A 27882-nucleotide genomic window follows, 5' to 3' on the forward strand; every position below is an offset into this window, starting at 1 on the left:
GGGTCTACTTCATTTCTGGGGGGAGAATGTTTCAAAACATGGGGGGGGGATGGCAGAAAGGCTCTCTTACTGGACCCCAGTAAGAAATTCTTTAACTGATGGGTCTGCAAAATAGCAATAGCACTTAGACTTACATACCGCTTCACAGTGCTTTACAGCCCTCTCTAAGCGGTTTTACAGAGTCAGCATATTGCCCCCCAACAATCTGGATCCCCATTTTACCAACCTCAGAAGGATGGAAGGCTGAGTCAACCTTGAGCCAGTGGGAATTGAACTGCCAAACTGCTTGCAGTCGGCAGTCAACAGAAGTAGCCTGCAATACTACATTCTAACCACTGAGCCACGAAATACCCTTCCTGGCTAACCAGGTGGGCCGGGCCAATGTAATGGGGTAAAAATGGTTTCACAGATTAAAAGTGGCAAGCTAAAAGACCCATGATTTTGCCTAAAACTCATTCCAGGTCACAACATGTGATTTATCCTTGCTCTACATTCAAATATAATGGTAAAACTTCTATAACTGTAGGTATCATAGCTAACTTTTAGATGTCATCATTCCTGTGTGTGGGACAATAGCTTGCATTTTAAGAATTCCCCCCTACCCCCAGTTTGGTTGTTCATAACAGTTGTAGATGTTAACACTAGAGATATCAGTATGTCACCAGCCAACTATAGTGTGCTTATCATTTGCTATTTCTGGACTCATAGAGCTTCGCATAGCAGGCACACATGCCAGTTTCCCCTCTTTAGAACTCACACCTCTGTGTATTTGCACGTACAGGATTTCTGTAAAGCCTGCATTTTGAAACTGTACAACAGGCCTGCAAGTCTCGGATAGGAAATCATGGTCAGTTTAATTTCATTAACTTGAAGACTAGCAGGTGGTCAGATGAAAAATGACTACTTTGGTTTTCATGCATTTGAGTTCTGCATTCTATTTTTTTCTGTAATAGTTTAAAAACGGCAGTCTAGTATCTCAGAAATGATAATACTTCAAGATCAATATATACATATAAATTTCAACCTGTGAAATGTCCTTGTGTTTTCTTTAAAGTAATATTTTTTTACACTTGACAGATTCTCTTGGGGTATTTTTATTTTGTTTGAGACAATTCACAAAAGGTAACAATTCACTTTAAAAAGACTTAAGTCTGACTTCATACTTCTAGTTAAGGGATAGATAGATTTAGGATTTTTATCAGAACCTGAAAGTTTCTGATACAATTGTGGTAGGTTGCTTGACCATAAACTAAAATGAAAATATTTGTGGTTAGAGCAAGATGGAGCATGGTGTTAAAGATTCAAAGGCGGGACTAGTCATCAATTGCATCTGTGTATCTTTCATATGCATGAACTGTCCATAAAATGTATTTCCTGAATTCTCATGCATCAGGAGAATTCTAGAATAATTTGGGCAGGGGAACCAACAAATATTTCTGTTTTATAGAAGAGAAAAGCTTAGTCTGGTAGGCGACTTAGCACAAATCCAACCAGAAAGGAGTTTTGCATTTTCTTTTTCTCATTTCTGCTTTTGCTTACTAGTCAGAGGTTAATGAAGATCTACTGCAAATCATCAGAGATCTATCAATAGAGACAAGTCTACCATTTCCATATTCCTGGTTAATTTTGCTGATTGTTTTGCTCCGGCCAATAAAGAGACAAGCTACTGATCCCTTTTCCCCCTGATCACTTGGCTTTTTAATGTATTAAATTCATTAATGTAATAATTCTGGGTAACATAGTGGTTAGTACCTATATTTTAGAGTTTCCTTTTTGATGCTGGGTTGGCAGCCATATTCTGTTGATTTTCTATTAGAAATACTGAGAAAAGGTGACTTAACTGTAACTAATTAAACAACCAACTTCCCTCAATAGATAAAATGAGAGATTTTGTGTGTGTGTATGTATAACTTATAGTTTAAAACTTGAAAATAATTTATAATTTTTAAAACAACAAAAACAATGAAATAATGAATGAAAGAAAAACCTTGGAAACAGATAGCAATGCTAATATATTTAAAATTATTCAATAGCCAAATGGAACTAAAAGCATTTAAAAACACGATTAAAATTAATCGAAGAAGAGGATAAAAATAAAGCCACCATAAATAAAGCTCTCTTCCATACTTCTGTCAGCATCTGTTAACAGCGAGATCACCAGATCAGATCTTCAATAGATTCATGCATGTGGAAGCACGTCCTTTATAGCTAGGTCTAGCATCTTAAACTGTCTCTGGAAACAAACTAGCTAGTGCATTTGATAGCAAGACCCATGCAATATTATGAACAAAACACACACTAGAAGAAATTTTGTGCTGTGTAATTTCTAAGTAGTGTATGAGACTGATGAAACATGCATTCTGTTGAAATTACAAGTGTTTAGATTTAATGGCAATAAAAGTGGGGAGTTGTTTCTGTTATTTGTCAAAATGAGACACTTGCTATGGCTGATTTTGGGAGTCAAGAAAGAGTAGAACATTGTTACTTCATAATATGTTATAGTTGATATAGTGCTTCTTCATGGGGGAAGCATTTATTAAATTTTCTGCAGCACAAGTTCAAATAATTTTGCCAGTCTTGAGTACAATTCATTTTGTTGCTGGCTGAGGGACAATTACTCTACTGGTTGTAAGGTGAACTATGACTATAATAAAGATTTGATTTGAGCTCTACTGCTTCAATAGGCAAAACACACCTTAGTCCAGACTTGAGACTAAAGAGATTTTATAGTGAAAGAATCGATAGAAATCAGGGTTTCATTTTGTGAATGGTAGCAGGAAAAACAAGATGTTTTAAGGAAGGAGGGTGTTGATGGTTGGAGAAGTAAAAGGCATGTGCGGAATTGTCTCAGGATATATTAATGGACTGTATGAGAGGGGATACCATGGTTTGGGTTGAAGTTTAAGATAGGAATTTGTGCTGATCTGGAGGTCCTTATTTTTCATCATTTTGTATAAGTTTGCCACTGCCTTCTTCCCTAGGATTAATCCTCTTTCTTACTTTTTCAGCACACTGTCCATTCTATCTTTTGTTGAACTCCTGAAAATGAAATGATATAGGACCAGGGCTTTTTTTCTCATAGAACGCCCAGAACGGAGTTCCGGCACCTTTTTTGGATGGAACCTTGTAGGGTAGGCAAGGCGGGTTGTATAACGTGTGTGAGTTCCGGCACTTTTTTTTTTTTTAAAGCACTGTATAGGACCATCACCTCTTTACCATCAATTATGAATTTGCTAAGCATGTTGGTTGTTTTTCTCATTTTCCAATTTTATTTTGCAAAAAAATAGTTTTTATGCTTTTTTTTAAACCTTCTTTACTGTTATTAAGTCTTGTCATCTGCATATCTCAGAATGGAAGTGATTTGACCTCCAGTTTTGATTTCTGCTGTCATCTCTTCCAATCTCATGTAACAAAAATAGAATACTAGTAAATATTTATCTACTAGAGAAGAAACCCAGTGAAGTCACTCATTGGACTTATTTCTGGACAATATGTAGACTGCACTCTGTCTTTAATTTTGGAAAATGAATATAAATCCACATTTTAAGGTAGATTATAGAGAATTGGAATGACAAGGTTAAAAGAGTCCTAGAAAATACATTTTAATAGCAACCAAACCAAAAAAGTCATGGACCCTGGCCTTTCTCTTTTATGTATCTCAGTATGTGTAACCCAAAGAATATTCTTAAAGAGTAAGTTGTGACCTCACATGGCCTATGTTTCTCTAACATTGGTGGATGATATTCTTATTATTGGCTATGTAATGCTGTTTTTAAGTGATATATGTGTATAATATATATGTTTGTACAGTGGATAGATTTACTTACGTTGATTAAATACATTAAAACCAACACTTTTATACATTTACATTAACCAACAAAAGAGAGTTTACAACTGAACCAAAGAGGTACCCTACTGCGAATTTGAACTGCATCGGGGTGACCCAGCTCTTACAGTAACAGTGACTGTCTTGCAAGCTGTTTTTTGGTTTTCTCTATGTTGATCATTTTGATGGTACAGGAAGTACCTAGCCAGGAAAACCTTGGCAACGCAGCATGCCCCAGATGGAAAAAGAGGAACATAATGTTCAGAAATAAACATTGTTTGCTGAACCACTTTATTATTATTATAATTGTTATATAAACCTTTGGAAAGTTCCCTCTAGAGAGGTAATATTAATAGCCTGGGTGTATAAGCAAAGATGGCAGTGAGGAAGAATTGGTGAGCAAAAGAGACAAGGATCAGATTTGGACAGACTGTTTGATTCCTTTATCCTAAGCTTAATTATACTGCTTCTTCCTTCCTCTTTATATTCTTCTCCCCAGATTAGCCACAAGCTACAAATGTTCTAAGGATTTGAAACTTGTAAACTCCATAATAAAGCGAATAAAGCAACCTACTCCTCCCAAGGCTGAGGAAGTGATACTCAGTGTAGATGATGCCTGCAAACCTGGTGTCCTTCTAGAAACCTCACAATAAAAATACTAATGGCTACTTGCATAATGATTTCATGAGGTCACTCATATCACCAGCATTCTGGATTAATGAATTTTAGCCATTAAACCCATGCCATCAAGCAAGAGCACATAGTGCTGTTCATCAGGTGAAAACCGTGCTGATCCCTTGTTGTACGGTATACTTAATAAACTCTGGAAAATGTCAGAGGAATTCCCAGTTTGATACCGGAGTAGCTTTGTATATATTTACACTGTCAGCACCCACTGCTTTACTGTCTATAACAGTGATGGCAAATCTTTTAGACACCAATCCACCTCCTGTCCCACCCACTCTGCCCTGCCCCCCCAGAGCCATCTACCACCTCCATTGCCCACTGTGGCAGATCGCCCAGGAGGCCCTGCAGCATCATGGCAGCCACGCAGCAGATGATGCTGCGGGGCACAGGGGCAGAGTCTTGTACCTGTGCCTGGCTGCCATGTTCTTGGCTGCGCTGCTCCACACAGGCCACGACCAGGGGCGTCTCTCCTCTGGGGGGGGCTGCTGGTGAGGAGGGGGCCGTAGGGGGAGGCAGAACTGGGGCAACGGCACGCATGCCCACAGAGGGGGCTCTGAGTGCCGCCTCTGGCACGCATGCCATAGGTTTGCCACCAATGGTCTATAAGCTCTCTACTAAGAAAAACTAGAAACTGTAATTCTCTGTTAAAGTCTTTCACTCTGTTCCGTAGGATAGTTGTGAGATTTAATATGCTCTGCAATCACTGAACAAATAGGATATTTTTTAAAAATGTTGCTTATAGGCTCATGGTAAAGTATGATATAATTGAATGAATTATTTTACATGTTCATAGGCATATATATATTGCTTGCTGTGTAGCTTAAAATTCTGCCACTTTTGCCTCATAGATTTTATAGCCTTTTGGGTGAAGAACTTTCTGGCCTGTACAGTCCAATGTTATTCATAGGAATTTATATATGTACAGGTAGTCCTTGACTTGCAACAGTTCATTTAGTGACCATTCAAAGTTATAATGGCACTGAAAAAAGTGACTTATGACCGTTTTTCACACGACCATTGCAGCATCCCCATGGTCACATGATCAAAAATTAGATGCTTGGCAACTGGTTCATATTTATGATGGTTGCAGTGTTCTGGGGTCATGTGATCACCTTTAGTGACCTTCTGACGTGCAAAGTCAAATGGGGAAACCAGATTCACTTAACAACCGTATTACTAACTTAACAACTACAGTGATTCACTTAACAACTGTGTCAAGAAAGGTCGTAAAATGGGGCAAAACTCAGTTAACAAATGTCTCACTTGGCAACATAATTTTTGGCTCCATTGTGGTCGTAAGGTGAGGACTACCTGTATTACCATTTATGTTACATGAATGTTATATGTTTGGGGATTGTCAGCCCTGCTGGTCTTTCCCTTTGTGTTGCCTCTCTGCTGTTGAGGTTTGTTTGTTTTCAGACACTTTGTCTCCCTGCCCTCTTTAAAGCTAATTGCTTGTGTTTAACACAGGCAACTGAAGCCCTGAACTGTCTCCGCAGGGAACTATCTACCCCCTGAGTCAAAAGCATGCACAATAATAACACGCAAAGCCAGTGGATGATTTTAGGACTGCTGTGCTTCAAACCTTTCATAGGAACAAGACCTTTTGATTTCATCACTTGTCATGTGGTTGTGACAGGTATTTGAGAGAAGGAGAGGAGTTGGTGTTTGGGAGCTGATGTTTTCATAGTCTTTCCAAATCACAGTCTTTCCAAGACAGTTCACCACATACATCTTAATGTTGTTATTTTCATGTTATATTTGGATATATGCTTTATAAAGTACAAACTGATTTGGGCAGATTTATTTTTCAAAAAATGAATGTTGTGTTCATATAAGCAGTCTGTTCATTTTTTATTTTACTTTTTTTTGTTTTTTTTGTAGAAGTTGGTAGTTAATGCCCTTGGCTCTTTCTGGTTCCCATCTCAAGGTCATTTTCTCTTGTCTTCTAATTTGTTTTTCACAGCAAGTCAAGATTACAGCAGGGAGGCTGGCCTTAATTATTACATAGGTGAAAATGCATTAAAATCCAGCATCCTGCTTCTCAGAGTGGCTTATCAGACCATCAGAATAATAATTATTTTTTACGTTGTTTTTAACATCTGACATTCATTTAGCAATATAGTGCTTCTAAGCATAGAGGGTCCACTGAGATATCATGAGCAAAGCCCATTGATACATCTTCCTTCCTTCATTATACAATGTATCAAACTGCCCCTGCTAAGAACTACTAGAATATTCTAGAATACCTCCAACTGTTTTCTGTTCCAGAATACTTATTTCAGGAAAATTAGCAGAATTCAGGTGGAATGGCTGCATTGGTAGAGTCAGGAAGATGAATGAAACATGGTTCCTGGGAATATTCACTCTCATTTTGCATATCCGAATGCATATTTATTTCATCTTCTCATAAAACCATTCATATTAGTGGTCATCCTCACAATAAGATTTGCAAATGCTTCTAGAATAAAACTAAAATGTTATGCAACTAGAGTGGTGTCAGGCATTCAATCATAAACTTTCAGAAGGCCAAAGTTTAACTAGATTAAACAAAATGACAATGCATTATAGTGTATCTATGGTTCCTTATATAACCTTTAGTAGTTTGAGCTGTAGCAATAAGACATGAGATATAATGGAGGCCACTGATGGATCTGGAGGCTAGGTTCAAATCTTCTCAGCCATGGAACTCTTTGGTATGTTCATTTGTCATAGTGTTATTGAATCGTGTATGAATTCAATCACTGAGATTTCCAAACCATGGTTTACAGTTTATATATGAACCCAGATAATTATGGCTTAATCTTGAAACTTGTTAAACAAAACATGACTTAGCATTTATTTGAATTTAGTTTCTGAACCTAACTTAATGCCTTCAATAATGGCAGAGCTCCTAACGTACTTGAAAAGTTCTCAAAAATTCAGAGAGATATTCAGAGCTGTATCTGCTTTGAAAATGGCCCATATCGAATTGTACAGCATAGTCAGACATCAGGAGTTGACCAGAAGAAATGTTTTATGATATTTTGTATGATACTTTTTATGTCATAAAAAGTTTTATAAAATTTGCCAATTTTAAATTCCTCCGGAGTTATGGCTTTGGATACTGGACACATTCTGTAAGTTAGCCCATTTGAGGTACTGTAAGTTAGCTCATTTGTTTCAAAAAATGTTGCCTTATGTGTTTCACCCAGTTAAAGCTTACAGACATGCAAATTTTAGTAGTATATAAAAGACAGATAGAAAGATTCTTGCTTGAATCCCTAAAGGGTTATCACTGTAGTTAATACTTGACTGGACTGATAGCAGTATGGCAACTTCCTGTTTTTCTAATCTACCTCTCAGGATTGCTGGGAAATTAATACATGGGTAGGGTAAAGAACTGTGTATGCTGCATTAGTTCTATGAGGATATAAATAATAAATATAGTTGGAAGGAAACTTTGAATGTAATCTAGTTTGATTGCTTGCTGGAGTGTAAACAGGCCTGTAAGAGCTTTGCTTGAAAGCCTTCAATAAAGGGCTACCTATCATCTGTGACAGCAGTCCACTCCTTCAATAACAGTAACTATTGCTTTGCATCTGGATAGATAAAGGCTCATCAATTAATTTCTGCAGGTCGAACATTTCAGAAGTTTTTTGTCAACTTTTTTTTTCTTGTTATCCATTTTCTGCAATGGTAGGCTAGCAAATAAGAGAACAAGAAGTGATGACATTTTCATCTGGACTGCATATCCATAGCAAGAAAAATCTGTATAATGCTAGGGAAAAAAGCATAATAACTGATTTTTTTCCCCATATTCTTTCCATTTTGGGTGTATGTATCTGTATACATCATATAAATATATATATATATACACACACATATGCACAGATTTCCTATAATAATTAAGGATTTCTGGAGAGAGAAGGGATGAACATAGGTTTTTTGGGGTCTTTATTATGATATAATGACTAGGCTTTAAAATTTATCTTGAAGCCAGCCAGCACATTTTCAGTGCTTCAGAACACAGATGGTTGTCATGACAACCCAGGAGTGCTAAAAATGGCAAGTCAATGGTGAACATGCATGAGAATTATTGGTGTTGAAGGTGGGGGTGTGAGATGGAGTGGGTTTCCCTCAGATTATTCTTAGAAATGTTTTTTCAGAGGCACTTGAATGAGAGAGTCATCTTATTTTAAAATAAATCCCAGTCTTTTTGCTTAGGAATTCTGAAATATCGTTTGATGGATTTTATCCTTCTGTTTTCCAAAGTGTCAAGCAGAAATTCACCACATGGAGAGTTTTCCTGTTCTAATTTGTAGAATTTTAAGCAATTATTAACCATTGCTTCCATAATCCTCAATGCAGGGCTGAGTAATCGTTTGGTGACAGAGGCCACACTTAAATGTAAAGATTAAGGTCCCACCCACCTTGTGACCCTATTACATATGTGGATGAAGCTGCACTTTGGGAAGTTTTAGATTTCTTTGGTTTTTAATAGTGATATACTGTACTTATCTAGGGGGTTATATTTTCATGTTTCTGATACAGAATGGTAGGAAACTCCTGTTGGTTTTCATCTGTTAGTTTAGTTTTTGAGGTCCTAAGGTTGCGCATCCGAGCACTGTAAAATGAACAGACTAAATTTGTTTGGGATAGCTCTGAGTTTTACAGTACATATGCTGAGAGAGCTTTTTCTTGCCAGCGTCACTGAAGAATTCTGAAATGTAGTCCCCACATATTTGGACAGATATTGTGCCTGCTCTCGTTTGATCAGGAGTATTTAGTTTAGTACCCTACTCTAGTAGTCTTGTCTGATTTATAAAAATTCTGGAAAATAGGGCTATATATATCTACAAAAGAAAAACACAGATTTAGCCAATTGACACAACTTCTCAAGGAAAAATGAAGTGAACCATTGCAAATTATATCTATATATGTTGTAAAAAACTAGAGCAAGTAAGGATATTTGTGTCTCTTAATAGAATGTTTGCTAATCATACCAAAAGGGGGTTATGTAATTTTAAGACATGCAAATACTGGTAGCTCTATTTATCTGCAGGAAAATAATCTTTGGCATCCACTAGCCAAATTTAAATAAGGAGAGGGAAAAGTGAATTGTTTGAAACAGCAGTCCAAAATCATCATCCCTTGCATGCCAATCTAGTGTCTTCATCCTACAGGTTGCATATCACTGACTAAGAAGGAAAGGTGTGAGGTACATTTGTGTTAAGATTTAAAAACTTCAGAAAAGAAAGCATTTTTTTTCAACTACAGTGTGCAGATGTTGAGGAAATACTCTCATTGACCAAGCTCAGTTCTGGAACTTATAAATTTTTATAAATTTTTAAAAAAGAGAATAAAAACGAGCAATTACAGGCCCATTAGCCTAATAGATATTGTGGTTAAAATACAGTATTTGCCAGGTTCCTCTTGAGTAGAATCAAGAACTGGGCTGATGAAAAGTGTATTCTTGCAGAAGAACAAGCAGGCTTTAGACAGAATCGATCCATTATTGACAGTCACTTTGTCTTGAACCATCTAATTACAAAATATGTCAGTAAGGGAAAACAACTCTTTGCTGCCTTTATAGGTCTTGGTGCAGCATTTGACATAGTAAACAGAAAAACATTATGGAGGAAATTGATTGCACTTAAAATGGAACCCAGACTGTCTAGCAGCCCAGACTGTTGAATATGATTTGCTGTCTTCTATTTGGTGAGGAAAAGAAGTGGGATGTAAATGGAATAAATTGTAATATCTCTAAATGTGATCAGCTTCCAAAAGGTCATGAATGGTGCCAGAAGTTAACAGCTCTTACCTGGTAGTTTGTGCCCAGCATGTTTTGTTTAGAGCAGGGGTGTCAAACTCAATTTCACTGAGGGCCGCATCAGCATTGCAGTTGCCCTGGAGGGGGCGGGTGGGTGTGGCCCGAGTGGGTGAAGCCTACCGGGTGGGCGTGGATGGAGTGGGTGTGGCCTACTGGGTGGGCGTGGCCAGTTCTACATCATTCGCATCAAGGGTGCCTATGGGGGCCTGAGCAGGATCTGAGGGTTTCTGGCAGAAGGGGCTGGGACCAGGGCAAGTGCAAGGCATGGTCCACCGGGGCAAGTGCCAAGATGGCCACCACAAAATTGTACATTGGCTCCCAGCTGGCCTGGGCCAGGGCCAAGGCAGCGGGGGATGTTCCCTCACTGTTTCCAGGATGGCTTCGCGGGCCACATGAAACCACTTCGCGGGCCGCATCCGGCCCCAGGGCCTTGTGTTTGACATGTCTGGTTTAGAGACATGTAGCTTCTACTCAGATGATATTACCAGCAGTCATGAATAAAACTTTCATTTATTCATTTGCCAGTTCTCCTTTTAAAACTATCTCACACTGTCCCATATGTAAAACCGTATCAGCTGAGGTGATGTTAATGAATCATTCTAGAATAGTTGAGGGGAAATAATTTGATTCTGGATTTGATAAATGTGTTGGCTGAGCTGCAGTCCAACACATCAAAAAGGCATCAATTGGGGAAAGGGGCTAGGAATACTTTCATTACCAGTTGAGGCAAAACAGGATAGTTGGAACATTCTGAAGTATATGATACATTTAAGTGTATATGTAAATAAAAGGCTTAAAAATAGGCAACTTTCGGCAGCAGTCATCCAAGCCACACATGGTTTGGTTTCTGGACTTAAGATAGGAATCTGTTTGCTCTGTGGTTATGGGATGCTGTGTGTAAAAAGTTGATCTCCCCAGTCATCATCTTGCCCCTTGATATTCAAATATCTAGAGAAATGACAATGCTTTTTTTCTTTTCCAAAACACATTAATGAAGACCTAAGAGCAATGGCATCCGAAATGTTGCTGATGAGATATCTGGGTGTCAGCTTTTTCTTGTGTTACTGTTTTCTGTCTTTGTCTCATTGTTTCTTTTGCTTACACAACAAAGTGGCATTTATGCTATTCATTTTTATTGAAGGTTTAACTTTAAACCAGAGATGTACTGTACTACCAAATTCCCAGGGATTTTTTGGCTTTTAGCTGTAGTTCTTAGCAGTTTATGCCTTAGATATAGTTCACAAACAATTCCAGATATTGTTACCAAATTATAACTTTCAGTGGGACAGAAAAGAAAATGTATTCATTACATGACTGGATAATAAGCATTTTAGTTGTATTTAATTTCAATTATATGCAAAATATCTTAAAACAGAATTTGTGTTTAGGTAGTTTTACCCTTGACTTTTTGAAATGTGACTTCCAAGTACTTTAAGGGTATAAAAATTGCAAAAGAAAAAAAAAAGTTAGAGGCCCAGAATTCCAAGTATTCATTGCCATTTCCTGAGTTCTCTATCATAATATTCACTTTTACACAATAAAAGGATTTTTGCTGGTAGAGGAACTGTTGCTAATGCAACATAGAATTATAAAGTTGGAAGGTGCCAGTAAGGCCATTGAATTTTATCTCTTGTTGTGTGTGCAGGAATCTAAATTATTTGTTAGTTTTACTGCATCTTGGATAGAAGGTTTTCTAGCCTCTGCTTGTACAGGACCAATGAAAAAGAACCTGTCTTTAGTTGAACTGCTCTTACTAGTAGGACTTTGTTTTTAACATTCAGTCCGACTCTGCCTTCCTGTAACTGAGATCTATTATTCGGTATTCTGCACTCTGGAATGGTAGAAAATAAGTCCTAATGTACAGTAGGATTCTATAGGATATCTTTTCAGTTATTTGTAGAATGCTGTGAGAGCTTCTCTTTCATTTTTCTTTTAAGGCTAAACATACCTATTATCTCTAACCTCTCTTTTCAGGGCTTAGTTTCTAGTTCCTCAGTCATCTTGGTTGTCTTTCTGTGAATTTGTTCCATTTTCTCTTTAAGTATGTGGTGCCCAGAACTGAACACAATACTTGAGGTGGGATCTTACTAAGGCAGAATAAAATGATTTATGACATTAGCTGAGGCAAATTAGTAATGTGTATTGGAATTGTCCCTAGTAACAGTTGTAAATGTTGCCCTTAAAGTTTGGCAACTGCTCTGCCCTCTTCAGAAACTGGTTTTAAAAAAAACATACAATCATAGAGTTGGAAGGGGCCATTTAGGGCATTAGCTCAAATCTGTTGCAGGTTCAGGAATTCAAATTAAAGCATCCCTGATAGATGACTGTCCATATATATATAATACATATGTGGGGAAAAATATTCATTTAGTTCACATGAAGTGCAGACCTAATTTTAGAATGTAGCATTTTGACATTGTGGAATTCTATTGATGTATGTAATACTTTCACACACATCTTTCACACACATCTATAACAATTATATTACCAAGCTGACCCTTTAAATCAAAGCCAGTCTGATGTGCCCAGAGGGAGTCACCTTACCTTTTTGGTCCAATAAAGGAAAAAAGGAGGATTCTGTCAGATATGGGCTGGAAATGGTTTTGGGAGTCTTTGGAAAGAGTTGGCTGGAGTCCTGGATGAGGGCTTAATCTCAGGCAAGATGGGAGATTGAGCTGTTTTTTATTATAACTCTAGATTTAGAATAATCCAAAACATTTCAGTATTGATACTAATTTGGCAATGTTAGATGTTGCTAATGCATCTACACTAATTTGTAAAATGAAGAGACATTTTAACATGTACTATACAAAATGTACTGCCATTTTGTAATTTTAGGCAATTCTAAAATATCTTGCAATATTTCAGTTTGTTTAAAAAATGGTTAGCAATAAACTGATCTAAAGTATTATTTAGGTCTATGTGGTTTACCTGTTAGTTTCAAATAAGGATTATCCTCAGAGTGTATGTCTATTGGGAGAATAGAGATGAAACTTGTATTTCCATGTACTGCAGAGAAACATTGATATTAAAATATAACAAACCCAATAATCTGGAAAATTATATCTCCCCCATTTCTATATGATAGTCTCATTTTAAATAAAGGAAATTTAGGTGTTTGTCTTTACCATAATACCCTAATACCTAATCAATATGCCTGAAATAACTTGGCTTAGGAAAGCTTTAAAAATATTACCAATCTTGAACTGATACTTATTTTTACGACATTTAGACTCAGTGGAATATTTAGCTTTCTATTTATATGAATTTTAAGCTGAAATAAGATTCTCAGATTCACAATGTCTTTTTAAATAAATAGATTATTCCCATCAAGAAAGAAGATAGGGAAGAAGGCTTAATGGCTAAAGATTACAAATTTGACTGGATGCTCTATGAAATTACTATTGTAGGTTGAAAGATTTATCTGGAAGCAGCTTAGCATACTGCAGGACACAGGGTTTATTGAAGAAGAGTTGAATTATACTCTCCCCAGGGAGAGACATTTTCCCCAAACNATAGATTATTCCCATCAAGAAAGAAGATAGGGAAGAAGGCTTAATGGCTAAAGATTACAAATTTGACTGGATGCTCTATGAAATTACTATTGTAGGTTGAAAGATTTATCTGGAAGCAGCTTAGCATACTGCAGGACACAGGGTTTATTGAAGAAGAGTTGAATTATACTCTCCCCAGGGAGAGACATTTTCCCCAAACGTATTCCTGTGCCTTTAGTAGTAGATTGACTTTGTAATAGAAGTATGTGCTAAAGCTTACTTTCATGTGATTAGTATATTAAACTGCAAAGTTTAGACAGATTTTATAGTCATGGTAGCAATTCAAGTTCCTGTTACAGGTAGTCCTCAACATATGACCACAATTGAGCCCAAAATTTCTGTTGTTAAGTGAGCTTTGCCCCAATTTGCCACTTTTCTTGTCACTCCAGTTGTTAAGTTAGTACCACAGTTGTTAAGTGAATCTAGCTTCTCCCACTGACTTTACTTGTCAGAATTTTGCAAAAGGTAATCACATGACCCCGTGTCACTGCAACTGTCATAAATACATGCAAGTTGCTAAGTTTCTGAATTCACATGACCATGGGGATGCTGCAATGATCATGTAAAAAACAATCATAAGTCACTTTTTTCAGTGCTGTTGTAACTTTAAGCGATTACTAAGTGAATGGTTGTAAGTGGAGGACTACCTGTACTGTCCTCCCCAAATTAATATTCACTTATCAGTCATTGTTTGAAAGCCTGCTAGTTGTTAAGTTAGCCTGATCATATATGCTTTGAACCATTGATTGACATCTGTCCAAGTCTGTGATAGTTGCTTGGAACAGCTTTGCATTCTGTGTTTTGAATATGTAAATGCTAGATAGAAAAACAACTAATATTTTTAAAAATGAGATGTATAGCTATTCCTCTCTTTCCTTATTATATAAATAGCTCTATTTATATACATATTAACAGACACTTATCTGCTTTTGCTGCTTTTTATACTCCTGCTTTTTCCCTCCATCCTTGTATTGTGTATTGTTCCTTTTGTGTGAAATAATCTTTTTTTGTTTTGTTTCTCATCCAAGAAGCATCTTCAGTTCTGAACTGAAGATGTTTCTTGAATGAGAATCAAAGTGTTTTCAACAGAAAAAACACAGAAAGTCCAGTTACCTTTTGAAAAAGGCAGTTGTCCTTTGGGACACCCATAACCTGGATAACTGAGAATTTCCATAGACATGGATGCAGAATGCTTACATTTCAGTAAGGCGTTTAATAAAGTAGACACAGCCTACTGTACTTCTTGGAAAAATACAACAATGCAGGATAGACTGTGTACCACTGCCAGATTGATCTGCAGTTGATTGCACTCAATGGAGCTACATCTACATTGTGGGAAGTATGCAGTAGGATTGCTCAAGGTTCTATCATGGGCTCAGTGCTCTTCAACATCTTCATAAATGACCTAGATGAAGGGATTGAAGGGATGTATATCAGATTTGCAGTTGACATAAAGCTGGGGGAAATTGCTAACATTTTGGAAGATAGACTCGAGATTCAGAAGGATCTTGACAAACTAGATGCAATTCATCTAGTGATAAGTGGTAAGAAAAATAAAGTTCTACACTTAGGCAAGAAAAACCAGATGCATAGGTACAGATAGGCCATACCTGGCTCAAAGGTAGCCATACCTGGCTCAAAGGCTCAAGATCCTAAGAGAGGGATCTAAGTGTGCTGGTAGACCACATTTAAATATGAGTTAGCAGTGGGCTGCAGCTGCCAGAAAAGCCAACACAATCCTAGGTTGCATCAACAGAGGGATAGTATCAAGATCACAGGAAGTGATAGTATTGCTTATACCAGTGGTGGCGAACCTATGGCACGGGTGCCAGAGGTGGCACTCAGAGTCCTCTCTGTGGGCACACGCGCCATCGCCCCAGTCCTAGGCCTTCAGCTGGGTTTTATAAAACCTTTTCGCTTTAGGCCTCCGCCGCCGTGTGCCAAAAAAAAAAAAAAAGTTTCAATCAATCAGTCAATTTCAACTTCTCGCTGGAAAAAAAAAGATCTTGCAAAGTTGGAATTGATTGATTGAACTTTTTAGTCCCACCCAGTCTGCTGTTACCACTGCAGCCATGCCCACCGCAGCCACACCCACCCAATTGGCCACGCCCAGCCAATGGGCCACACCCACCCGGCACCCGACAATGCATAAATGGGTTTGGGGTTGCAGTTTGGGCACTTGGTCTCTAAAAGGTTCGCCATCACTGGCTTATACCACACTGGTGAGGCCATATTTAGAATACGGAATCTACTTTACTGGATGGAGAGTCTGGACATTAATTGGTGGTAGAGATTGTATTTTGTAGGCAGAATATCTTAAGTCTAGTATGATATAAAGAGGTTTAGATAGGGAGATATTTCAGATATTTCATTCAGATATTTCAAAATTGGATTTATTCAGAATAAAGCAATTTAATAAACATGTCGTGCTTTTTAAAATTCAGGTTAATTCTTTCCAATCCTGAATGTGAGTTGAAATCCTTCTATTGTCTATGTAGTCCACTAGAGCAGAGGTCCCCAACCTTTTGGGCATCAGGAACCGGTTCCATGGAAAGAGGTTTTTCCATGGACAGGAGGGTGTGTGGTTTTGTCTGCTGCCTGCATCCCGCAGATGGGCCTTTGCTTGTTTATGCGGACCAGTTGATGGCAGGCCATGGCCCAGTACTGATCCATGGACCGGGGGTCAGGGACCCCTGCACTAGAGGTGAGCAACCTGAAGCCCTTCAGGCTTTTGGGGCCAGACCTATTGAAGCTGTGGCCCTTAAACGCTGACTGAATGTTATGGGAGTTGTAGTCTAAAGATTGCTTTCACTGCAATATGGTAATAGGGGGATGCTACAATCAATAGCAGTCTCTCATATGGATAAGAAAGGAAGCTCAATTGCCTCATCTTCCATACCTCAATCTTTTGGAGAAGGAATGAGCAGTGTATTTGAGTATGACTAATGCAGAGGATTAATGTGAGTTATCATTCATCAGAGTTTGGAAGGCCACCTATAACCTACTCTATTTCTATATAAATATTTCTCTTGGAATGACCGATAACTGTAATTTATCCTTTTTTCATTCAAGATCTTATCCAATGTTGCTGTCTATCTGTGCACTATCTGTGTGGGTATCATGTCTTACTACATGGCAGACCGCAAGCACCGCAAAGCCTTCCTAGAAGCTCGGCAATCTCTGGAGGTCAAGCTCAACCTTGAGGAACAAAGTCAGCAGCAGGTAAGAATCAAAGAGTTCCATCTGTAGCTTCTACTTTGTTTCTGGCTTATATCCAGACAATCTATTTACAATAGACAATCTATTTACAATAGACAATCTATTTTCTTAGTTTTTGATTTCTAGATTTGTATGTAGGTACATAGGAATGTGCATGGCAGAACTATTTTTGCATCAAATTTACTGGGCCCATCTCTGAGAAAGTTACTGGCCCAATTTGAGCTTACTTGTGAGAGGCATGATAGTTTCTATTCAGAGGATTTTGCCTCTTTCCTGGAGTTTAGAACTTCTCATTTAAGCTTGCATCTCATTGGGAAGATTCTTCCTTGTTTATACTATTATAGATTAGTTGTTTTCAGTGAAATCAAGAAAGAGACCGTGGTGACAGTGCTGTTCCCATAGCAACCCATTCTCTCTCTGTATCTGCTACCAAAGAGTAACCCTCTCCAGGCCCTCAGTAAAAATGCACTTAATAATCAAGTTATTTTCATTCAGAGCAATTCCCAAAACAAAATTAGAGTATGCTTTTGAAGCAGAAACTTCATGAAGATGGCTAACTGAATAAAATAAATCCTCAATTTGACAGAATATTTGTTTTCCATGCAGCTTGTCTTCTCTTGTGAGCCTATATGCTAAATTAGACTCCAGTTGTGGGCTCACCATTGAATTAAGTAGAATAGATAGAATGAGCTGAACCCAACAACCCCTTTCGGATGGAGCACAGAAGAAGGTCAGATTTAAGTTGAAGATTTCTAATGTAGCCAGAAGACAAGCAATGTAGAGCTATAAAAATTAAAACTTATATTTTGAATTGTGTTGAAAAATCTATTGGTAACCAGTGCAATACTCATAATATAGATAGAATCCTGTTAAAGAAGCCCTTACCAACCAGTAAGTGAATTGATACATTTTGGGCCAACAATAGTTTCCAAATAATTCTTCAAAGGCAATTCCAAGTTACATTAAAAACTGAGTTATATTTTGGCTGTTCTCGGCATTTTCAACTCACCAGTAATCTGGACAGTTAAGAAAGACTGGAGATATAGTCTGATAGGCTTCAACTTTAAACACCATAAACTGGTACCTAGAGAGCTAAAATAAAGGTATACCAAAATCTATCTTTCCGATATACTCTGAATTATCCTTCATGTCTGGAGTTTTCTGCAATTTAAAACTAGAGAAATAATTCATTCTTAGCTCAAAAAGCGGGCTTTGAACCTCTGATTATAATTAAAAATATTTTTTCTGACATGAATATATTTGATTTTCAGAAAAAAAATGTGTGCAGAGTTAAATTTCTATATATCAGTCAGTTTCCTGTACATGCACGTACACACACACACACAGAGACAGACAGACAGACACACACACAGAAATAAAATTAATCTCGCTCAGAATATTGGAGACAGGAGAGAAAAATTATTTAAAATTGTATAGGTGAGGCATATAGAGAGAAGAATTGGTAGATTAAGTCATAGATTAAGCCCTGTATTTCTCCCTACAAATGTTCCTTCTCCTGCATTGATGTTGGCAACAACATTTTTCCTGTGATTATGAGTAATTATGGTAAAATTTAGCGTGGGTGAGATCTCAAAGCTGAAAGCTCTTTTGCAAAAGAGGTCAGTAGGTCTTTTGTTGGTGTGGCGTAAACACACAGCAGAATTATGTCCTAAAATCTAATGCAATATATTAAGAAATACTGCGAAGTGATACCAGTGTGAAACGTTGCTTCCCAGCGTACAGCATTATGTACAATATTTCTTCATAGATGTGATAGATGATAGTGTTGCCTCTAATGCAAAACCCCCCCAAAACAAAAAAAACCAAACCCTACAAGATACTGTTATCAATTTTTGTTAGTTCTACAGTACAGGGACAAATTAATCTTCCACTTTGTCCGAAATGGCATAGGGCAGGGCTTTTCAACCAGTGGTACGGGTACCACCTGTGGTACATTGGCACTTGGCAGGTGGTACGCAACCATCCTAGAAAAGTGGTAGCGGGGGAGGGGAATGAGCTGAACCAGTGGCAGCACCACACAAGCCTGAGCGAGAGATGGCTGGAGCTGCAGGGCTGTCAGGGCTCAGTGGAAGCGCCAGGATCAGTGCCAGGCTCCAGCTGGAGCTCGGCGCTGATCCTGGTGCTTCTGCTGAGCCCTGAAGAAGCACCAATCAGCTGGAAAGCAGCACTGATCCTGACGCTTCTGCTGAGCCCAGAAGAAGCGCCGATCAGCTGAATGTTGCAGCATCTCCAGGGTCTTGTGATTTACATTCAGATGCTTGGCAACTGATTCATATTTATGACGGTCACAGTGTCCCAGGGTCATGTGAAGTGAGCAAAACCTGCTGCAACCACCCAGCAGACGGGGGGAATAAAAACCAAACATCCCCCACCCCACCCCAGCTGCTAATCCTCAACAGAAATGCTCACAACAATGAAAACCTCGGACAGGAGGAAGAGCATGGCTGGGTGGGCAGGTAGGTGTCTTGCTCGGCTGTGGCTTTTCTAGGATGGTCGCGTACCACCTGCCAAGTGCCAATGTACCACAGGTGGTACTCGTACCACTGGTTGAAAAGCCCTGCCCTATACCATTTCGGACAAAGTGGAAGACTAATTTGTCCCTGTACTGTAGAACTAACAAAAATTGATAACAGTATCTTGTAGGGTTTGTTTTTCAGTGCCATTGTAACTTCAAACAGTCACTAAGTGAACTGTTGTAAGTCGAGGACTACCTGTACTTTATCAATTTTTTCCTTTTTTTTTTTTTGGTCATCAAGTTTTTGACACCTTGCTAGGCAACTGGTGGTACTCGGATGTTGCCATATCCTAAAAGTGGTATAATGGGTGAAAAGGTTGAAAAGCCCTGGTATAGGGTTTCCTGCCTGAGCAGGGGGTTGGACTAGATGACCTCCAAGGTCCCTTCCAACTTTATTATTATTGTTGTTATTGTTGTTTTTGTTGTTGTTGTTGTTGTTGTTCTTCTTCTTCTTCTTCTTATTATTATTATTATTATTATTATTATTATTATTATTATTATTACTTTTGTTTTTCTACTAAAGTCTTCCATCCTTTTTCTTCTCCCACCTCCATTTTTATTGTAATGTTATAAATCTGGATATATTGTAATATTTCAATGCAGATTATAATACAGTCATATTTATATAACATGATAAAAAATTAACATTCTGTTATTTAAATCACACAAGGTATTAAACTAAAAAAAGATAAAAGTAAAAGTTACGTCAGTATTAATTGCCAGGATGTAATGTTACAAGCGTAAGAGTATTTAACTTTTCATCCAGTTGAATATAAAATAAAAAGCACTGCAATTCACATTAAAATATTAATTTTATGATAATAGTGTTCATGTTGAACTTAATATTTAGATAATTTTATTGTTAATTATATGTGTGGGTGTGTATGTATGTTGATAAAAAGAAAGAAAAGCTAGGTGAAACAAATTTAATAAAAGTTAAAATACTAAAAAGTATTTTTAGTATTTCTTTTCCATTCCATATAAAAGAATAAAAAGAAAAAGAGAATTTTAAAAAATTATTGATTTCTGGCTTTCCTGTTTTATACATTTGTTAATTTGCAATATTTGTAAGCATTCAGGCTCTCTTAAAAGCCAGACTATAAAATGGTTATATTTATTATATTTCTTGTATGCAAGGGAAGCTTTTGTGCTTAAATTTATTTAAACTTCTGTTGTGTACATATACTGTTAGTTTTCCAATTGCTGCGCATTCTTCAGGTTTAAGTTGCCAACTGGATAATTTTCAGGTCTGTATTTTTGTGTTGGAATGGATTTCCAGGAGGAAGGGGCTGCATTCCAGAGGACCAAGAAATAGTGTAATTTAGACAAGTTTGTTTGGGAAAAAGAGAGTCAAGATAGCTCATTCATAGAAATTTTTAGAACATATCTTTAATGATGAAAACTTAGTTTTGCAAGATTTCTGCCTATAGGTGAGAAACAATAAAGGAAACTGCTTAAAAGTATCTCTACAGGTCTTTCATGGATTTTGGAGCCTGACAGTTTTTCTTCCAGTTTTGAGCAAAACTTATTCTTGGTATATTAAGCACATATCTTGTTAAATTATGATATTTCTTGTTATTTTTTCTGAGACTGTACCTAATAGGAACAGTTGTGGTTTCATTTCAAATGTACATTCCAAAATTTTCTACATTATACTATGCAGATCTTTTCAATACTTTTGAGGTCTTTTACATATCTTTTATATGTTCTCCTCTGATTTTGCCTAAGTAAGTAACTGTTTTGGTGATAATAAATAGCAATTCAATGAGCATGAGTCTGATTTTTCATCAAGACAGCAATATGGGGGGAAATATTTAAACTTCTTTCTCCTGTGTTGAAATCCTGATCGGTATTGGGGAGTGGGAAATATAATTGTGTTTTGTGTGAAAAATAAGTGGTATTAAAGGATGCTGTTAACTAAGATCTAGTTTCACTTCAGAGGTAAAATAGGAATTATTCCAAATACCTAAAGATCAAGACACATTCTAGCCCACCCTTGCGCAGATGAAGAAGGAGTTATACAAAAGAAGCAGATATGTCTCAGTTTGGTTTCAAAATGCAACATTTTTAGTGCATAATATTTTGGCTGGAGGCTTGTAAGCAACTATGTGCCAAGCTGGATGAAGAGAATGCATACTGAAAGATTCAACACATTTTCATTTCAAACTGCAAGCAGTTTAACATGTATGCTTTACTTGGGCTGATGTAGATTAAGAGAAAAGAAGAATATTAGAAGAGATGATTCCTTCTGTCTCTTTTAACAAAATAAAATGTCTTTGTTTTCCTTCCATCCCACAATTCCAATCATATCTCTTCACTTCTTGTAACTGAACCTTGATGTAAAATGGAGTCACTATGGCAACCCATTTCCAAGACAGCAAAAGGCAAATATTTCCAGACTAGTCAAACGGTTGGTGTGAGAAAAAATACAGCGAGCAGCAAGAAAAGGTTTCTGTATTGCCCAGGCATAAAGATGAGCTTTCTATATACAACAAATTGATCCTATCTCTCTTGAGTTTTCACTGAAAATTGTAAAGGCTTCTGCATCTAATTCTAAGATAGGCAAGCAAAGAGAATAAAGGCAGGAATGTCTCTGATATATAGTATGATTAGACCAGTTGATTTGGTTGTTTAGACTTTATATATGGGACTTGTAGTGGGCACTTTTCAGAGATGCAGTTTGCCAATCTTGACTTCTGTTAGACTGCAGCATTCTGGCTTCCCTTCCTCCTCCTGTTTTCATAAAGACATAAGAGTTGCAATGGTCATTTAGGCCACTGAATCCAACCTATTCATCCAGCTCGTATTCAGATAAAAGTATTCCCAACAGAAGGATTCTAGCCTTTGCTGAACTCATCCAATGAATGAGAGCCCATCATTTCTGATAATTCAAAATGCTTTTTTTTAAAAGAAATGTTTTGTTCAGTAATTGGAGGTTGTATGTATAGTAGCTTGCTGCCACTGTGTCTACAAATTTGGTTTCCCTGTAAATATTCTTTCTTTGCAATTCTGCTTCTCTTTATACCTCCTATATGTATTTCCCCGCCCCTATTTTCATTTTTATTCCCTGGAGAACATCCCCTTGACACTTTACTCCCTCCCTTCCAACACTCATAAAGATAGTCCTCGGTTTATGAACACAATTGAGATTGGAATCTTGGTTGTTGAGCGAAATGGTCATTAAGCAAAATGCAACATGATTGTTTGCTCAATGACCTCAGTACCTGCCCTCCTGGTGATAGTCATTAAGCAGTTTCCCAGATGGTTAAATGAATGGTGCAAAAGAGCTGCCTGCTGAAGTATTTCAGCTCTGCATGGAGCTGAAATCCTCCCAGCAGCCATCCCTTTTGGTTTTAAAGGTTCCTGCAGACCACCAAAGATTGTCAGTTCTCTTCCATGCAGGGAAGGAAGTCTTTGTGAGGTTGCCACAATCTTTAGGATTCACAGTCTTTAGGATTTCAGCTCCATTTCTGCAGCCTGCTGAAAGATTTCCCCTCTCCTCCATGCACATGAAGATTTCAGCTCTGTTCCTGCAGGCCAAAGGATTTCTGTTCTTCTTTGTCTCCTCTGCTTGCAGCCTTTCCTTGCCAGCTTTCCAACTGACTTTCTGGGAAAGCTGGCAGAGAAGATAGCAAATGATGATCACAGGATTGCAGGTCATTTGCAAACTGGCTGCCAAGTGCCCAGAATGCAGTCACATGACTTCAGGGGTGATGTGGTGTGGTATTTTATGACAGTCAGCCATGCTTTGTGGGCCATAAAACACCCTTTCCAAGGCTGTCATAACTTTTAATGTCATTAAATGAGGCCTTGTAAGTTGAGGTCTATCTGTACATTTTTGTACTGGGTTAGATTGGTTTGTTTTTCCTAGTTATCAGGGTGGGGTTTTTTGGTACTGCAGAAAATGAATTCTCAGTTCTGAAATAAAGTTTCTGAGCATTGTGAGACTTTTCTTTTCTCCATCATTGGTACTGCTTTTTTTCTATAACTCTCAGCAACTTTCATATTTCATTATCTCATAGAAACAGTTATATAGCCTAGTGTTCACAATATTGTGGCTGATACAGTATTAAGAGCACCCTCAGTTTATATCATTTATTATTCTTAGCTTTGGAAGAAGTCTGATTTTGCTAGAGTTTAGTGCCAAGAGCTGGCTGCAGTTCAAAACAAACACCCATACTTGATCATCATTGACCAGTCACTTTTTAAATTAGGTAGCATTAATTACATTTTCAGCTGCACTAACAGTCCTTTAGAAGTGCATGTTTGTTCCTGGAACTGCAGATTTAGTGTCTGAGTGCACATTTAATTTTAAACAGTCAATGGTAGCATCAGGGAATAGATCTATAATTTTTGGTAGTTTCACTAACCTGAAACTTAACAGAATAGACAGAAACCAGAGAGAAGGCTTATAAAAAATCAACAGGATAAAAGCTATTATGGCAGTTTAAACTGTTTTACTTTGGGTAGAAGGAATAAGAAATAAAGTTACAGTAGTGTCAAAAGTTTAATTATGTCTAGTTTAATGAAGAGAAGGATGAGGGGGGACATGATAGCAGTGTTCCAATATCTCAGCGGCTGCCACAAAGAAGAGGGAGTCAAGCTATTTTCCAAAGCGCCTGAAGGCAGGACAAGAAGCAATGGATAGAAACTAATCAAGGAGAGAAGCAACCTAGAATTAAGAAGAAATTTCCTGACAGAACAATTAATCAATGGAACAACCTGCCTCCAGAAGTGGTGAATGCTCCAACACTGATGTTTTTAAGAAGAGACTGGACAGCCATTTGTCTGAAATGGTATAGGGTTTCCTGCCTGAGCAGGAGGTTGGACTAGAAGACCTTCAAGGTTCCTTCCAACTTTATCATCATCATCATCATCATCATCATCATCATCATCATCATCATCATCATCATCATCATCATCATTGACAGTTGTACTGTCCCAAGGTCATGTAATCACCATTTGCAACCTTCCCAGCCAGTTACCCAACAAGCAAAGTCCATGTGGGAAACTAGATTTGCTTAACAACCACATGAGTCACTGCAATGATTTCTTTAACAAATGAGGCAAAAGGATTGTAAATAAGGCACAACTCACATAACAATTGCTGTGCTTAGCAACAGAAATTTTGGGCTTGGTTATCATTGTAAGTCGAGAACTACCTTCATTTATTTGTCATCTGTGGAGACATGCTTTCTCCCCTCACCTCATGGTATCTGTAGCTTTTCTTTCACTGGAGGCAGATTGCTGATTGTCAGTGACCGAGAAAAAGACTTTGCAGTGCTCAGCATGGTGACTTTAAGTATCAGTTTCTTCTTACCATAAAATAAAGAAAGAGTCAATATGTTGAGTCTCCTGCTCATGAGCCCCAGCGGCTTTGCTCTTGAGAGTAGTCTTGATGTTTGCCTGCTGAATATTCTCACATGGTAGTGTTTTAGGACTGCAATGAAGTGCAAGTGATTAAAATGTTAGGAATATATTTTATTGCTGTGGTTTCTAGAGTTAGGTGATTGGCAACATCTAACCCAGTGGAATTTCAAAAGTGGAAATCCCAGACAGACTAATAGCACAGAATATTATCTAAATGAAAATGCTTTTTGCACGGTAGAATTTTTGTGACGCATTCATCATAAAAAATACAATTCTACTTTGTATAATGTTGCCCTTCATGATTTGTTGCCTCAGCTTATTTTGTAAAGCCACTTCTGCAGGAGTGGCACAGAGGTACCCCTGGTCTTGATGCTGATCACTATCAGATAGAGTTTCTGAGCATTTGCATTCAGTTCCAGCCATTCAAATGTATAAAACTACTTCTTAGCTTGTAATCCTTCACTAAAAATATAAATCTTTCGTAGAACGAATTGCTTTTCATTATTGAACTGATTGAGAGCCAGTTTGGTGTAGTGGTTAAGGCAACAGGCAAGGAACTGGGAGACCATGAGTTCTAATCCTGTCTTAGGCACAAGACAGAGTAGGTGTCTTTGGGCGAGTCTCAGCCATAGGAAGGGAAAAAAACTGCAGGAATTTGTCTAGGCAGTATCTGAGAACTGGAAACAATTGAATGGAAGAAAAAACAACAACACTGAACTGAATGACACAAAGATTCTAGAGGCATCACATGAGAAAGATACTGATCTTGCAAAGCCCTCCCTTTCGGTTCCTTTACAGATACTCCCCCCTCCCACTCCTTTTGGCTTCCTTTTGGAAGAAACCAATTTAGTTAACTATGTTTTACACTCTGCAGAATTCAGTAATCTAATTGAATTAGTTTTTCTCCTTGCGTTCTTTATTTTCTAAAAGCTTCATAAAATTACCTACTGTATGTACAACAGAATATAAAAACAAAAGGAAAGAAATATAATACTTTTATCCAGTGCAGCATAAAAAGGTATTAAACACATGCTAAACCACCACAACAAAATGAATACAACATATAATACAATCACAAAGCATGTTTAAGATAATGGTTAATATCTTGGAACTGGTATCAAGAAGGCTCTAGTTCAAGTTCATTGTATTCAAGTTCATAGTTAACTAAATTGGATAGTTTGGGGCCAGTTAAATATTGCTTAGCCCTACCTACCTCACAGGTTGTTTGCTATGAGGAATCTCTGGAAGAAGAAGGTTGTTTATACTGCTTTGAATTCTGGAGGAAAAGTGGAATATAAATCTAATGGAAAAATTAAAAAAATATGTACTGTAAAATTAGAACGTGTACAAAAACATTTCTGTAGCATAACTCATAAACTAAGCATTCAAATTCAAATAGTTTCCTCCAGAAAACAAAAGATGTATTCATTCATATATATACAGTGTGTGTGTGTGTGTGTGTGTGTGTGTGTGTCCACACACTGTATATTGTATATACTTTTACCATATCTTAATTCTGAAGATTGTTTTCTTTGTCTTTCCTGGAAGAATAATTATCCCCTAAGTTTTTGATTGTGTAGTTCAACAGCCAGAAATGAAATGTGCAACTTTAAAAAAAAAATAGTAACTAAATATTTGTTTCATATCATGTAAGTGCCCATGACGTTCTGTGGCAGATGTTACACTAAGTTCTACACTATCTATACATACAGTATAGTCAGGTGGAACTAAGTTCCCTCCCCTTTTTTTTGTTTGACTTTGGAATGTGTGCCTGGTGAAGCCTTGGAAGATACTGTGAAGTGTAGCCATTTAATGGTGTGGAGCTTGTAAGGCAAATGCTAATGTACTGTTGGCAATTTATGGGATGGGTCTGAAAGAGTGCCAAGAGAGTTTGAATGGGTGATGTTTTCTGTTGCTACTGCTGTTGCCATTCAAATGCCCCTGGGAGATCTCAGAGGGGATGCAGTGGGGATAATTTGATGCTTCAGTTTTTAATGAGCAATTGAGATATATTCAGGAAATTGAGGATGAAGCTGAGTTCTTTGCTTAGATGGCCAATCTTGTTAGCCTGAGATTTTCCTCACTCTCCTTTTACTGTATACTCCACTAAATTAAAGAGGGGTCAACTTGATTTTTTCTTAATACTAACTGAGTTCTCAACATTTAAGAAATACATTTGTCCTATTTGCTCGTATAACAGTTTCAAAATATTTACTTCAAAATTACCTTCTTGGCTCTCTTCAGTTGTGACTATTTCTGCTGGTCCTCCATTTTAATTTGCACGTTGGATCCTGGATGTATTCCATGTTGGGAATTAAGTTGAATATACAGGTTGTTTTTGCTTTTGCATCCAGTGCTCAGGATACAAATTTGGAATCTTTGGAATCAAGCCAGAAATAGCACACGTTCATTTCTGAGTCAGCCTATGTTTAAATGTGTTGGATTGAGGTAAATGAAATTGATGAGAAGTTAGGAATGGATCTTCTTTGCATCTACTTTGGATCTACTTTGCAACTGAACCACTGTTTCTCTTTACCACTGGTTTTTGGATAATAGGGGTTGGTTTTAATATGCTTCTCTGCAAAGAGTGAAAAATTTAAATTTGTGAATTTTGAAGTAGCAATTGAAGTTAATAGAGCTTAAAAGATTTACCATGATGGCTATCTCACAGTATCAGTAACTACTGACAACCGTTACATTTGTTATGACCTACGGTAAATTCTTAGATGAAAATACTAGTTTCACTTCTTTCCCAATATTTGTCTGCAGTGATATAATTACAGTATTGGATGTTCCTTTTACAGTTTTTCTGGCAAAGTTCACAATCTGCTACACATTTTTAAAACTGAACTGTATCTGCAAAACAAATAGTCTAGTG

The 27882-nt window shown here is 37.5% G+C and overlaps 1 protein-coding gene across 1 annotated transcript in view; it reads left to right on the plus strand.

Annotated features, from left to right (window-relative positions):
* The window catches only part of ADCY3 (adenylate cyclase 3), a 68503-nt gene that overhangs the window by 7893 nt on the left and 32728 nt on the right, over positions 1-27882 (plus strand). Inside the window, 1 exon segment of the mRNA XM_015812986.1 lies at positions 16952-17101. Within this exon segment, the coding sequence (XP_015668472.1) occupies positions 16952-17101 (150 nt within the window).

This window comes from Protobothrops mucrosquamatus, unplaced genomic scaffold, assembly GCF_001527695.2.
Source record: "Protobothrops mucrosquamatus isolate PMUCROS unplaced genomic scaffold, P.Mucros_1.0 scaffold125, whole genome shotgun sequence".
Taxonomy (NCBI): domain Eukaryota; kingdom Metazoa; phylum Chordata; class Lepidosauria; order Squamata; family Viperidae; genus Protobothrops; species Protobothrops mucrosquamatus.